Raw genomic sequence first — 14,398 nt, 5'->3', positions numbered from 1 at the left:
TAGTGTCTATTTAGCCTATATTGACTTAACATCATTGCCCTGTCTAGGGACCACTGTCTTGTTTATAGATATAATCACCCTAAGGTCCCTAGCATATTGCTTCCTTGGGTTCCCTTGTAAATTACAAATGTTAATTGGATTCTTATCATTTTTATCTTCTTTTAAAGATTAAATGATATACTATTTTCATACTTCACTGTGGAATTGTAAAAAACGGCAATAATCAGTGTTCAGTGGGCACCTCACATCCCAGGGCCCCAGTGCTACTGCACCTGCTGCACTAACAGAAGCTAGGCCCACGCTCATGACATGTTATTTGTGGGCTCCTGCTCGGCTCTATCCTTCCCTTGAATTATCTGGCTTGCCCACCTTTACCCGATACACCGTGCTAGGAAGAAGGGGCATATGGTGTACAATCACGCAGACTGCGGTTTGCTAAAATGCTTCTAGATTAAAACACATAGGCGCTTCGTGCTATAGGAGTGCTGGTGTGGTGTGTGTACACCCCAGGCACGCTTGTGATGCGAAGAGGTCGGTTGTAATGCTGTGTGTTAAGCAGAGTGCTCAGACAGGAGTGCTGTAATATATGACAAACAAATTACCGTACGAAGGATCATAAATTGGCTAAACATGTCCAGTAAAGGCTATATAAATGCAATCGCAATCCAGTCTATCCTAGGCAGACTGTGCTGTGGTAGTAGTTGTATATATACAATGTTCTCATGCACTCTGTGCTCGGGGGAGGGGTGCGGCGTGTTCTCACGAGATCTCCTCCCCAGCAGTTGCTGTCAGTGCCCGGCTCTGCATTACCATGGCGGCGCTAGCTCTGCGGAGGCTGATATGGGCGCAGCGACTGAGCAGTCCCGGCTCAAGGGGCTACGAGACCCGCCTGATGCACAGCGGCGGCGCCGGGGCCGCCTCCCTTTGGTCGATGCGGCGGATGACCAAACTCGGTGCCGCTTCGGGGGCTGTGTGCTGCGCCATCTACTACCTATACCGGACCCGTTATATTCCCACGGAGTTTCCCCTCGCCTCTGCCGAAAACCGAGGTACCCGACAGCGTCTGCAGAGCGGCGCAGGCCTCCGGGAGCAGGCAGCCCGCCTCCCACCGCGGCTCTCCCTCCTGCCGGTAGCAGCGGCGGCCAGTGAAACGGTAGGAGGCTCCTCAGCATCTCGAACACCAGCCCAGAGGGTCGGGGGCAGTGGAGGGTTATCAGGGCGCTATCCCTGTCAGCGCCTGTGCTGGGGCTTGGTCCATGTAAGCGCCTACACCCAGCTGATGTGATGACAGGAGCAGAAAGAGTCATCCCACCTCTCATGGTAGGGGGAGTTCTCCTCCCCGCCCTCATACAGTGGGCCTGCTCTCTCACAGATAATCTTCCTCCCATGTCTTCTTTCCCTCATTTCTTCTTCCCCTAAACCCGGTTCTCCGACCTTTCAGAAATGCACATAGAGAAACACCCCCGTTTACCATTTTCCACTCCTCAAGCGCCCCTCCATCCCAGCACAAGATATCTCCTCTCGTCCGTAGACTGTCTTCCAACCCTTACGTACCCTCTAGTATAGAAGTGCTTGCTGACGTGTATTAACTTCTTTCCAAATGATTTAATATTTACAAAGATGACTTGGTTGCCGCTGTTTTATTTGGAAAAACCTGTTTTAAAAATATATTTTAAAAATATGTATTCGGCTGCGCACTGGGTGAATTCGTCTGCGTTTGTTTACATCTTGGTATGTTATCATGTAATAAGAAAGCCTGGCATAAATTGTGAAACATTCATAGTCTGCCCCGGGACCCGTGGGCCTGTGAGCACGAGTGGCAGTTAACTACTCATCCTCTGCTCATACGACCCTCAGCTAATAGTGTGCGTGAGCGGCGTGAGTCCGTGTCGCCGTTTCAGCCTTTGTGATGAGCTGGGAGAGGCAAGGAGACCTACAAGGGTAGCAGCATGCACCGCTGGCAGCAGGTGCACCGCCAGGGGTGTGTCAGGAGGGCGACGCCCCTGCCGTCGTCATAGGCGCACCCTTCACCCCTACGGTACAGCTAATGGCGGGAGACCTTGACTTTTCAGTATGGTGAAGTGGGTAAAACTCTTAAGTGGTACCTGGTGATGAGTGTGGGACTCCCGATAGAGATAGTTTGGAGGGGGTGGAGGGCTGGCTTTTGTCAAGATTGGACACCCTTGTGTTATGTAATTATTAAACTGTTATTAGTGGAACCGTGAGACTAAGATTGTTCTCCATTAACCAAAACTGTCTGGTCCTGGTCACATCACGTTATTTCCACGTGCGTCAGTACTTTCTCGCAGAACTGAGGGACATTGTTTGTTAAACCTCTTTGTTGTGACTTAATCATCCGTATGCAGGAAACGGCTTAAGAACTGGGTTTATTAACTTAAGTCGCAGCGTCCCTTCCTCCTCAGCCAGCAGCAACTGCCACTCGAGGAACGCTGCTTCGCAGAAGAACATTCGGTACAGCAAGATTCCACGGAGGCTCGCGGCCACCGACACAAGTGAAATCATAGCACACTTCTTTAATAGTGAATTGTTCCAACTGAGCTGTTCCTTTTACACCCAGGGCTGAGGGGATGAGGTATATGTTGTCGAGCGGGTTGGTCGCTGGTTCCTGCAGAATGTCCCCACGGGCTTCGACAGGGAGCTGACTCAGGCTTCTGCGACCCGCCTGGCAGGTTCCAGAGATCGGATTTCTGCAAGCCTTAGCGCAAATGCTGACAGCGTGTGGAAAAGTCACCCGGCTCAGAGCATTTTTGTGTATACTGGCATGCTTCCCCAGTGAACTCTATTGAAAAAGCAGACAAGTGCTTTAGTTTGAGCGCTTATCGATGCTGGTGCACATAGACGTGGGCAATAATTAATGATATTGGACTTAAAAGGAAAGCAACCATAATTTACTTTAAAAAAGGCACGCGCTGCTACTTGGACGTTTATGTCCTTTTGTCACTTAAAGTTTGCGCCTAAGGCTCTTTTTCGTCAAAGTAAGGTGGGTAGGGAAACGGTAGGAGAGAGAATATACAGTATACTTTGAGCGGGGGTCCTTGTCGTTGGTACAATACACCCCGCATTTGTGATGCTATACATTTATTGAACTCCCTCCCCCAAACAACTGATTCTGGGGTACATTTAAAAAAAACATTTTCTATATATTTGTCCAGCAAGAAGTTCTTCAGAAAATACGAGACAGATCAAGTCTTCTGTCCGAGAACAAATTGCACCAAACAAAGAGATATATTGTTTATGCCTTTGTTGATCGAAACTACTGTATTTACTTTTTAAGCTTGGTTCTTAGAGATCCCAGAACAGGTGAAACATTGTAAGACACCGCTCATTGAAACCATGTCAACCCAGTCGCCTCTTCGGTGTCTGAGGCGCGGTTCACCAGGTATTTCCTTAAGTATGAACAGTATTGTTTACTTTCGCTATGTATAGTTTTCTTTGATCTTCTAACTAAATACATAGTTTGTAATAGTTACTTAAAGCATTTCAACGATCCAAATCGGAGTATCGATTTCGTAACCACAAGCTTCTGAACTCAGTTGCACGTATGTGTACTGTGTTTTAATTTTGTTATCCAATATGCAAACATATTAACCATCAACACACCTTTGTTATTCTTGCCATAACTACACTTGCACTATGCATGGAAAAATATTGCTCACGCTATACAGTAAGAAGGGAGTAGAATTGGTCTGTAGAATTGGTTTGCTATTGGTTAGGAGAGAGGACTATGCAAGCATCATAGCTCAATAGATTGCATCGCTTCCATTTGAATGTGTTATCACTTATTGGAATGAGTGACAGGCTGGCGCTAATAGAGCACGGTATTAGTTCAGAGAAGTACTTATTGTGATGGCTCCGCCACCCTTATGAATGAATGCCTTGCTTGATGATACGAACATCTTTATTTTCTGAGTAGCACAAGCCTCCTGCATTTACAATTATTAAATGCTTGGAAGCAATTCTCGGAGAGGAACGTTAAAAAGAATGTGCTTAGTGGTTGATAATGGAAAACCTATTTAACTCTTGTGAAAGCAGTAAAAACTAGTATTGAAAAAGCCAATAGGTCTGACTTTGTTTTTTTTTACCACCACTGACGACTATTACACTCTTGTTTACATCAACTTTCTCTTACATACAAAAATACATGAGAACTTCGTAGTGGTTCTTATGGTGGTGTAATAGTCGGGATGTAGTAGCAATAGCGATGCTGGTATTAGGGGTGCTAGTGGTAGCAATAGTGGTGGTGAGAGTGTTTGTTGTAGTAATGATGGTGGCTCAGGTAATAGCCTTGATAGTTGTGGTAGTAGTAATGATGGTCGAAGCGTTGATAGAAATTGTTGTAGCGATGGGGGTGATGGTGCTGGACTGTGGTAGTAGCAGTGATGTGGTGGTCGCGGCAATAGTGGCAGCTTTGGCATTGGTGATGGTTTTACTTGGTGTAATTATGGTTTGTTCCTACAGGAATAGTACTGTTGATGAAAATTGTTGTAGCGATGGGGGTGATGGTGCTGGACTGTGGTAGTAGCAGTGATGTGGTGGTGGCGGCAATAGTGGAAGCTTTGGCATTGGTGATGGTTTTACTTGGTGTAATTATGGTTTGTTCTTACAGGAATAGTACTGTTGATGATGGTTGTGATAGTTGTGGTGTAAATGGTATTGATGATTGATTGCAGTGAAGCTGATAATGGTTGTGATATGTTTAGTATTAATAATTGTGGTAACTGTGATGGAAATGGTAAAGATGCAGTTTTGGTGAAATTGTTTAATGGTAATTGTGGTGATGGCAATGGTAGTAATAGTGTTTGTGATGGTGGTAGTGTTAATAGCGATGGTGGAATTTGGTGGTGGTGGACATGGTGGTGGTGGACATGGTGGTGGTGGACATGGTGGTGGCTAAGGTGTTCATAATATTGGTGGGAGTTGTTGCGGTGGAGGCTTTGGCTGCTGTAATTTGAACACACAGCCGGAATTTGGGTGTTCTTTTTGGGATTGGATACTCATAACCTCGTTATAAGCGGATGATCTCCTCCTGTATCTTTGGGACATTCGGATGGACTCTTCTGCGCTCGCTCAGCGACTTTGCTGACCTCTCTGGCATAAGGGTTAACTGGGTTAAATCATGCCCGTTTCCCTTTAACGCAGGCTACCCTGACCCAGCTTACACACTCAACGGCATTCCTGTTACATGGCAGCCAGCTGTGTTTAGGTACCTGGGGATTATGATCTACCATCAACCAGCGACCTGCTGGAAGGTAACCTCTGAGGAGCTAGAATATCAGTTCATTTCCAAATGGTGTTCTGGCGCTCGCTTCCCATTTTGGTCATGGGACGAGTTGTGCTTCTTAAGATGGTGGTCCTGCCCTGCCTATTATGCTATTTCACCAAACTGCCTAGCTACATTGTGCCCCGCCCTTTTTTGTAAATGTAAAAGTGTCATGAGATTCATCTGGTATGAAACTCGTTGCTTAGCTCTTACTAAGCTATACTTGCGTGTTGATCAGGGTAGAGTGGCAGTCCCCAACATGGAGCCTCTCAGCTGCAATGGGTAGCCAGATGGATGGCGGGGAAGCAGTTGGCTGATACTGCCACCTCTTATCCTGCCAGGCCGCTCCCAGCACTGCTCTGACTGTTTCACCTCTGTGCCTTTGAGAGATTGCCGGATCCATTGCTCCTAGGGGTCATACATCGTTGCTATCAGTGAAGCCTATATATAATGTACTACTACCCTGTATGCGCCAGTGCTGATGGGCAAGCCAAGGGACTAAGTCACCACCGCGCCTGTGGAGCTTACCGCCTGGCAAGAATACAGACTGTTGGAAAACGAGGCAGCATCTGTGAGCCTGCACAAATAACATGACTACATTTGTCCTTCACTGGGAACCAAACACCCAATTGTTGCGCCTGACTCTCATAGGGTAGCGTTGCAGAGCAGTCTGAGGCTTACTCAAGGGAGGTGGTGTGGGCTAGCAATCTCCATTTGCAGGTGCGCAAAAATAACACTCAATAATTGATTGTCCAGTCTGTACTTTGCTTTATAAAAGTAAGAGTGCATTTATGCAACACACACTACTCAATACTATGCACCAATTTACAAATGTACATAAGCTGGTGGAACTACTTTGTGACATTGCATGACATCTGCACCCCTCCCTCAGGGTGGTGAGGTCTAGTACCACCACTCCCATGAATGCACATCATCTTGCCCCCAATGCAGTTGATCATAACATGGGCTGGCGCGCGGGCCCTGCGCACTAGCTCCTTCCCAGTGGCGACCCACCCCATTACCTCAATCAGCATTAAAAATGGGTACACTTGCCTTGGTGACACATAACCCTGACTGAGCATCTCCTACTGACCATAAAGTATGCACCTCTACATCTTAAAGGCTAACAGTCTGGGTTGTTCCTCACCTAACAGCAGCAGCGAGAATACATGTTTAAGCACCACTTTAGAATGATAGTACTCATAACATTTGGATATCATAAAATGCATTGCAATTACAGCCCCTAAAGGCATCGCAGATGATCACAGGATTGAGCATATACAGTCAGACACCCTTGTAGGAATGTCTGACAACATAACCCCACTTTGCTTATGACATCACCTTACACCAGCACTCCCATTGCACATGTGACCTTCGGTCCCTCTAAAAGAAATAACCATTGGGAAATGCATTTCAGTGTAATTACACCTCTTCACCTCCAGGGGATGCCCTCCTCTAGATATTCCACCACTCGGAACCTTCATCCCTTGGTGGACATTCCACAACATCCCTAGCTTTTGAACAAAAGTTCCAGCTCAAGAGATGTTTATATGCTGGCTGAGCCCTTGAGGGGGTTATTCTTTTAAGTCACTCAGAGACTGAGAGTGGGACGTTTCATCTTCGTGCTGGGGGAGACTGCGTTGCTCCTGAAACTTCCTTGGCACCCTTGCATTCATGTGGTGGTGACCCCATCCTCCTGGGGCCACAACAAGCAGGGAAACAGCGTTTTTCCCCTTGCAGGCCGGTTCAGGCCTGCAAGGCTTTATGGGCGATTCCGCATTGGCAGTGAATATCATAGCAGATCTGTGCCTCTGGCCACTTTGGCTTCCCGTTGGAGGGTCCGGTCCCACCCGGACCCCCAGGTGCATACTACGGCTCGGGAAGCCCACCCCTGGCTGCTCATCGTCATTTTCGGGGGCCCGGCCCCTCCCAGGCCCTTTGCCACTTCCTCTGCTTTCCTTGGGCCCGAGTCCTATCTGAGACCCCTGCATGCCTTTTGGATGGAGGGCAACCTGGGGAGCCCACCCCAGTTGCCCCCTGCTGGCTCCCTGCGTGGCCAGCACTCTCGTGTGCTACTGAGGGAGCCGGCTCGGAACTTCTGGTCTACCTGCTGCAGTGCGGGCAGACGCCGTCTCGTTTGCCGGTCCAGCAGGACCGCGGGGGAGTGCAGCAACACTCCCCCGGCCTCCTTCCATTCTTAGGGGCCCCAGATGGGGTCCTGGGCCCCCAAACAACTTCGGGGGGGGGGGGGGTGCGACGGAGCCCCTCTGCACCACTTCACTTCAGGGCCGGGGGATGGGATCCTGGGTGCCCTCCTCTTCCTCGTGGGGGGGGGGGGGGGGGGGCGCCGGCGCTTCCCGTCCTTGGCGGTTTTGGCGGGCGCCAGGCGCCCGCTGGTGCATCTTCACAGGGAGCGTGACGGCGCTCCCCTTGAAGGTGCCCTGCAGGGGGGCCCAGGAGTCCACCCTGGCCCCCACCGAAGATGGAGGCAGGGGAGCGCTGTTGCACCCCCAGTGAAAAAGTCTGGAAGGGCCCGGGACCCCATTCCCGGGCCCTTCCAGACTTCTTCACGGGGGGGGCGAGGGGGGGCGCGTCAACACTCCCCTGCCTCCATCTTCGGTGGGGGCCAGGTTGGACTCCTGGGCCCCCCTGCAGGGCACCTTCAAGGGGAGCGCCGTCATGCTCCCTGGCTTCCCTTCCCCTTGGGGCAGCTCCCGGGACCTGACCCCATCCTGGGGGCACCTCTGAGACCGGCGGCGGAGCCCCACGTGCTTCGCCGTCGGTCTTCTTAGGGGTCAAAAGTCACCTACCTTGTGGGGGCCATATCTCAGGCCCTGGGGGTCCGATCTTTCCCATTTTTGCATCGTCTTGCTCTTGGTTGCGCCCCCAGCCAGTGGGAGCACTCTCCTTTGCCCTCCAGGTGTCCAATATGGTGCATTTGGCAGGGAGCGGTCTTCACTGGCTCCCTGCGCCAGCCTTTCGCCTGGCTCTCCTCCTGCACCTCTCTTCTCCCTGCGCAGAGGTCCCTGTTTTTGCGCACCGATCCCGAGCTCTTCTTCTGGTGTTGGTAGGGCCCTGGGGGTAGTCAGGGAGTTCCTCCTTCCAACTGCCCATTGCCAGGCTCCAGCACCTTCTGCCTCAGCAGACCACACCCCAGAGAGAGCTTCTCTTCCTGTGTAAGCTCTTTTAAGAATTTGGGAGGGGGCTGAAAGTAAGTCTCTGTTTTCCCTATCCCACAGCGACACATCACTTCCCTCCCCCTGCTCCCTCCTTCTTGCCCAGCCTCTGGGTTTGTTCAAAATGGCGGCGTCCAGTGTCTCTAGACACATGGTCCTCTTCCCCCAGTGCTGCCTTCACCTTGGTTCAGCTTGGTGCCTGGCACCCAGCGACAGCTGCTGATGGATTAGGCTGTAGCTCCACCTATCTTCCCTTCCTGGAGGGAAGATCTTCGCTCTGGGAAGAAAGGTCGTTAATCTAACCTGCCAAGACCAGACCCCAGCCAGTGACTCAGAGAAATATGCCATTTCTGGATGACCCAAAAGCAGTACAAATACGACTTTGGACTCTGCAGAATACTTCTTTTCACATCCGCTACAGTGGACTTTAGTGCATGTCTCGAATTGGTGGGCCTTATGGAAGTTACTTTAGCCCATTGACTCCACATCCCCATAAGGGATTAATGAAGTGAAAAACACAGTAAAACACACTGACTTTCCCTGGCATGTTTTTTTCCAGTGTATAAAGCCTATTCCATGCCACCACCTATTCTGCATAAGTCCTGCCACACCATTCACTCTGTAGCTGCTCCTGGACTGCTCACGCGAGGAATCTCCCCTGCGCAGCGCCTACACGTGTGCTCACGTGTCTGCATGTAACCAGTCCGGTGTCCCTTACTCCAACTGCTGCGCAGTGGCCTGGTCAAGCCAGGGGGACACCAGTAAAATCCCCATGCAGTCTCCTTTACTCAAGAAGACTGTCACAAATTCCAGTCCTTTTCCACTAATAAAATATCGGATCTCCTGACGGAAATCCATTGAACCCCGAGCTTCAACTGTCCTAGAAACCTCTCACCTACACCCTCGCTGATTGTCCACCCTCTAACCACCCTGCCACCACTCACTAAGGAGTCTCTGGCAGTCCTGATGGGGCGAGTGAAATCTGGGTCACCAGCAGACAGACCCCTGCCCACCTAGGATCTTTACGCTGGCCCTGCCAGGAATAGAGGACGGCGTGCTCTCCCTCCTCAATTGTTCCCCGGAATCAGGACAGGTTCCCACCAATTTTAAGGCGGCTCGCCTGATCCCGCTCCTAAAGAAGCCTGGTGCTGAAATTAAGATCTTGAAAAAATGTCAGACCTATCTCGCAGTTGCCTTTCTTAGCTAAGGTAATTGAACAGCACATTCTCCTCCTTCTTTTTCGTCATCTTGAAGATAATCATCTTTTAGAACCGAATCAGGCCGGCTTCAGGCCCCATCACAGCACAGAACTGGTCATGCTTACCGTGCTGGATGATCTGAGACTCAGGGCAGACAAAACAAGCACTGGCGTTGCCAATAGGTCTCGCAGTAGGAAAGTTGGAGCTATTGGTTTTGTAAATGACAAAGCCCTTTATGTATTTAAAATGATAACAAAAATAAAAGGCATTGTTATTTGCAATTGTAATGGCTCCAACTTTCCTACTGCGAGACCTATTGGCAACGTGAGTAGTGTTTCGTGTGTGAGTGGCGTTGTGTGTGTGAGTGGCATTGTGTGTGTGAGTGGCGTTGCGTGTGTGAGTGGCGTTGCGTGTGTGAGTGGCGTTGCGTGTGTGAGTGGCGTTGCGTGTGGTGTGAGTGGCGTTGCGTGTGGTGTGAGTTGCGTGTGGTGTGAGTGGCGTTGCGTGTGGTGTGAGTTGCGTGTGGTGTGAGTGGCGTTGCGTGTGGTGTGAGTAGCGTTGCGTGTGGTGTGAGTAGCGTGTGGTGTGAGTAGCGTTGCGTGTGGTGTGAGTGGCGTTGCGTGTGGTGTGAGTGGCGTTGCGTGTGGTGTGAGTGGCGTTGTGTGTGGTGTGAGTGGCGTTGCGTGTGGTGTGAGTGGCGTTGCGTGTGGTGTGAGTGGCGTTGCGTGTGTGAGTGGCGTTGCGTGTGTGAGTGGCGTTGCGTGTGTGAGTGGCGTTGCGTGTGTGAGTGGCGTTGCGTTGTTGAGTGGCGTTGCGTTGTTGAGTGGCGTTGCGTTGTTGAGTGGCGTTGCGTGGGTGAGTGGGGGAGGGGAGTGGGGCGGGGGAGAGGCAAGCAGGGAACAAGTTAAACAAGTTTTAAAAGGAGACGAAACTGAAAGCCTTTGAAGTACACGGGCATGCTGTGACGGAGGTGTGAGAGGTCTGGCAGGGATGATGTAATGCACATTATGTGCGTGTATCCTGAGGAATAAAAGAATGCTTGATAGCAGTTATTGTGTGGCGTAAATCATCTGAAAGCTCCTGGGTTGGGAAGACGCTACACTTCTCTGCAACATGTCACACCTTTTATACAAAAGGACCATGCATGCTTGTATTTTGTGGTTCATATGTAAAATGTTGAAGGCAAACTAAAAGCCAATGATGCGCAACGCAGTTATTTAAAATACTGGGACTAGTTGAAGGTATTACACGTGGCATTTGGTTCGCTTGGCAGCAACTCATCATAGCCGATGATTGAGGTTTGAAGAGAGGAAAGAAAATTTCAAGTATTAACTAATACATTCAAGTTGCATGCGCTCTCATAATACACCTTCAACACATGAGTTTCCTTATTCTGGCCAGTGCGACGCATTAACTTTAAGAAAGGCGCTCTCCCATGTCTGGATTGCATCTCCCAATTGGATTGCAATAATACAGTGGACTACGTTTCCCAAGTGATTGTTAGTGCCAAAGTTAACCTTCAGGGAAGAGAAAACAATGATCTGTTCTCTTCTTCTGAGTTACTTTTCCACAGAGCGGGCACTTTAGACCTCGTCGAAGAGAGTGTCTAGGAACACTTATGCCTCCAGACCACAGAGGGCATAGCGATCACATTTCGTGTTCAAAAAGGTTCACCTTCAGATTGGAGGCGATGTCCAATGTCTGGCATACATTTCCCAGAGGGCCTTGCGAAGCGGTAGGTTCACCGCTAGAGAAGAAACTGTCTATTCATTTGCCACAATAGATGTATGCCATTGTGTAGCGAGTCTCTCTTCAGAGATAACGTATGGCATAAATCGCTTAGAGTATAGTGAGGTTACACGCCGTCTTATGCTACGGTGCTGCTCGTGGTTAGTCTACAATACCTAGAGTGCTGATGCATGCTCCAGCAGTGTTGTGTAACGGGGCGTATCAAAATTAAGAAACTACAATTTCCGGCATGCCTGGGTTGCAAAGAAGCTGAGAAGTGTTTTACTTACAATCGAAAAAATAAAAACAAGCGTTGGCAAAGCAGGCAAGTCTTCCGTGCTGAAAGTGAAACCAGCCCTCGGCATTGCTGTGGTGGGGGAGGGGGGGGCGGGGGAGAGACAAGCAGGGAACAAGTTAAACAAGTTTTAAAAGGAGATGAAACTGAAAGCCTTTGAAGTACACAGGCATGCTGTGACGGAGGTGTGAGAGGTCTCCGGCAGGGAACAGATGGCCTGGCCGTGAAGCAGGGGGCGGGGCAGCGCTGGGGAAGCCTGTGGGAGGGTGATTGATGACTTTGATGTGGGGAGGGGTGCGGAGGGAGGAGAGCCTTTTGCGAGCCTGCAGGAGAAATGCTGCCGATGCGCGTGCATGTTTAATCACGTGGTTCACGTGAACTGCATGAAAACCACGGGGCTGAAAGCCCTTGGTTTGACGATGATTTTCGCCACTTGAATTCTCGCTCCGCTCGATGCGCTTGCGCGCATCGATAGGTCGCGAGACCTAAAAACGCCTTCTGCCCTGGTGCTGTTAGACCTCTCTGCGGCATTTGACACGGTCAACCATGACCAGTTACTGTCGCGGTTGGGAGATCTCTGCATTCAGGGCACTGCTCATGCCTGGCTAACTTCATTTCTTAAACTTTCCCAGAGAGTCCAACTGGCAAACTTGATTTCCAACCCAGCAGGTCTCTCATGGGGAGTTCCTCAAGGCTCAGCACTTTCACCCCTTCTTTTCAACGCCTTTCTGCAGCCTTTGATTTCTGCACTAAACCAGATGGAGTGCCGGCTCTACAATTACGACGATGACACTCAAATTATTATTCAAATTGACAACTCCCCCACGGCATATGTAAGAATGCAAAACATACTAAAATTTACAGTCAACTGGATGTCAGCCAATTCACTAAAGATAAATCCTGATAAAACAGAGGTGCTGGCTATCAGCCCCTGGAACGACCTCTTTTGGCCAAAAGAACTGGGGCCCTCTCCTGAATCGACGGCGGCTGTGAAAAGCCTGGGCATTCAAATAGATGCCAAACTCTCTATGGCACAACAAGTCTCGGCAGTTGTTGGTACTTGTGTGGGCCTACTAAGACAACTGCGGACACTATCACCACTCCTGACCTCGGCCACGCTCAGACGGGCGGTCTCAGCAATGATCCTGTCGCGTCTGGATTACGGCAATTCTTTGTACGCTGGCCTTCGCCCAACAACTGTTGGCCAGACTACAAACGGTCATGAACGACGCAGCAAGACTGATTTTTAAAAAACCAAGACGGACACATGCTACACCACTGCTACGTGATCTTCATTGGCTCCCAATTAGGTAGAGAATCAAGTTCAAGGGTCTCTGCACCACACATAAAGCTCTGTACGGACAAGCCCCAAGGTACATCAAGGACCGCATAGTCCCCTGTGTCCCCAGTAGGACACTCTGATCAGCAGAGGCCACCCTTCTGGTCTGCCCCCATTTTAAACTATCCTCTATGGGAGGGCGAGCATTCTCCAATGCAATCCATGTGGCCTGGAACAACTTGCCAGTGAACCTACGCAAGGAAATAAACCTCCTACCCTTGAGGAAGAAGCTTAAAACTGTGCTCTTCCTGGAAGCATGGGGCACGTCCTAGCAGCCCCCCCTCCACTCCCCCATCTAGTCCGTGAGCACCCTCTGACAAGCGCTTAGAGACCCCTGGTTGATAACGCGCATTACAAATCTAAATAAATAAATACAACTATAAGCTCACTGTGGGTGAGTCCAGATTATGAGGCTCCCCCACAGTAAAAGCTCAACACTTATGTGCTCAAAAAGCAAAAAATCAGGGCCGCCCATAGTGTCAGAACCACCTACTAACACAGACATTAGGTGATCTTTACTGTGATGGCACTTTTTAAATGTATGAAACACTGATGGATGAAGACGGCCAACCCCAGGGTACATTCTTACTTCAGACTTCCCTGATAACGGCACTGGGCAACAAATGGGGAGAGATGTCAAAGGAACGACAGACAAATCAGACTTTCCAATACCTACATGTCATGGGGCCCGGGAGGCACCTCATAACAAGGATTGCGGACTCTTTATTCCCCTTCACAGTGCTGCTGCTCCTGCAGCTGAGGCTGCGTTGGGACATGGATCTAGCCCGCCCATGCATGGGCAAGGTATGGGCTCCAATACTAGATGGTCCCATTCGAGCTCCTGCAGCTGAGGCAGCGTTGGGACATGGATCTGGCACGTCATGAGCACACGTCATGAGCACGTCATGAGCACACGAGCACCGTGCCTCTTGACGAGCTGAGCTCGTCCTGAGCACCGGGGCGCTGTGCGCGCCCCCCATCCCAGCGGGGGAATTACCCCCGCTGCAAAGGGGTTAACACAGCTGAGCAGGTGCAATTTTATTTTTAGGTTTCGCCTGCACAGCGCTTGCGCTGTAGATGCAAAATCTCTTGAAATTAAAAAAAATCTTAAATGGGGCCTAGCGCCCTCTCATTACTTCTTTACTTGCCATTAGTTAGCCCTCATGTTACTCTTGTTTCCTGTCTTCCTACTGGTCAGCAGCTACTCTTGGCGCCTCCGACTTCCTACTGGGCTTTGGAGTATTTGTCCATGCTGTAGAGCATGGAACAAGTACTGCCTATTGTGGCCAGTGTCCTTCCACTGGCTGCCGGTACTACCTTAAAAAAATGTTTTGATTTACAGACACTCTTAGAGAGTGCGTGCATCTGCAGAACCTCTCC

At 50.0% G+C, this 14,398-nt stretch overlaps 1 protein-coding gene across 6 annotated transcripts in view; it reads left to right on the top strand.

The window, feature by feature from the left end:
• Positions 1-770: 770 nt before the first annotated feature.
• Positions 771-14,398, top strand: part of MICU3 (mitochondrial calcium uptake 3) — a 482,285-nt gene continuing 468,657 nt past the window's right edge. For 4 of the 6 annotated variants that reach the window (XM_086962605.1, XM_086962606.1, XM_086962604.1 and 1 more), the window contains exon 1: positions 772-1,153. In XM_086962605.1, coding sequence (XP_086818731.1) covers positions 812-1,153 — 342 coding nt within the window. In that variant the 5' untranslated portion in view covers positions 772-811. Of the gene's footprint in view, positions 1,154-14,398 lie in introns of all 6 variants that reach the window. The other 2 variants (XM_086962600.1, XM_086962601.1) reach the window with 1 other exon arrangement.

The sequence above is a fragment of the Lissotriton vulgaris genome, chromosome 3_1, assembly GCF_964263255.1.
Source record: "Lissotriton vulgaris chromosome 3_1, aLisVul1.2, whole genome shotgun sequence".
NCBI lineage: Eukaryota > Metazoa > Chordata > Amphibia > Caudata > Salamandridae > Lissotriton > Lissotriton vulgaris.
Note: the sequence above shows the minus strand (reverse complement) of the source record. Positions and strands in the feature narration are given on the sequence as shown.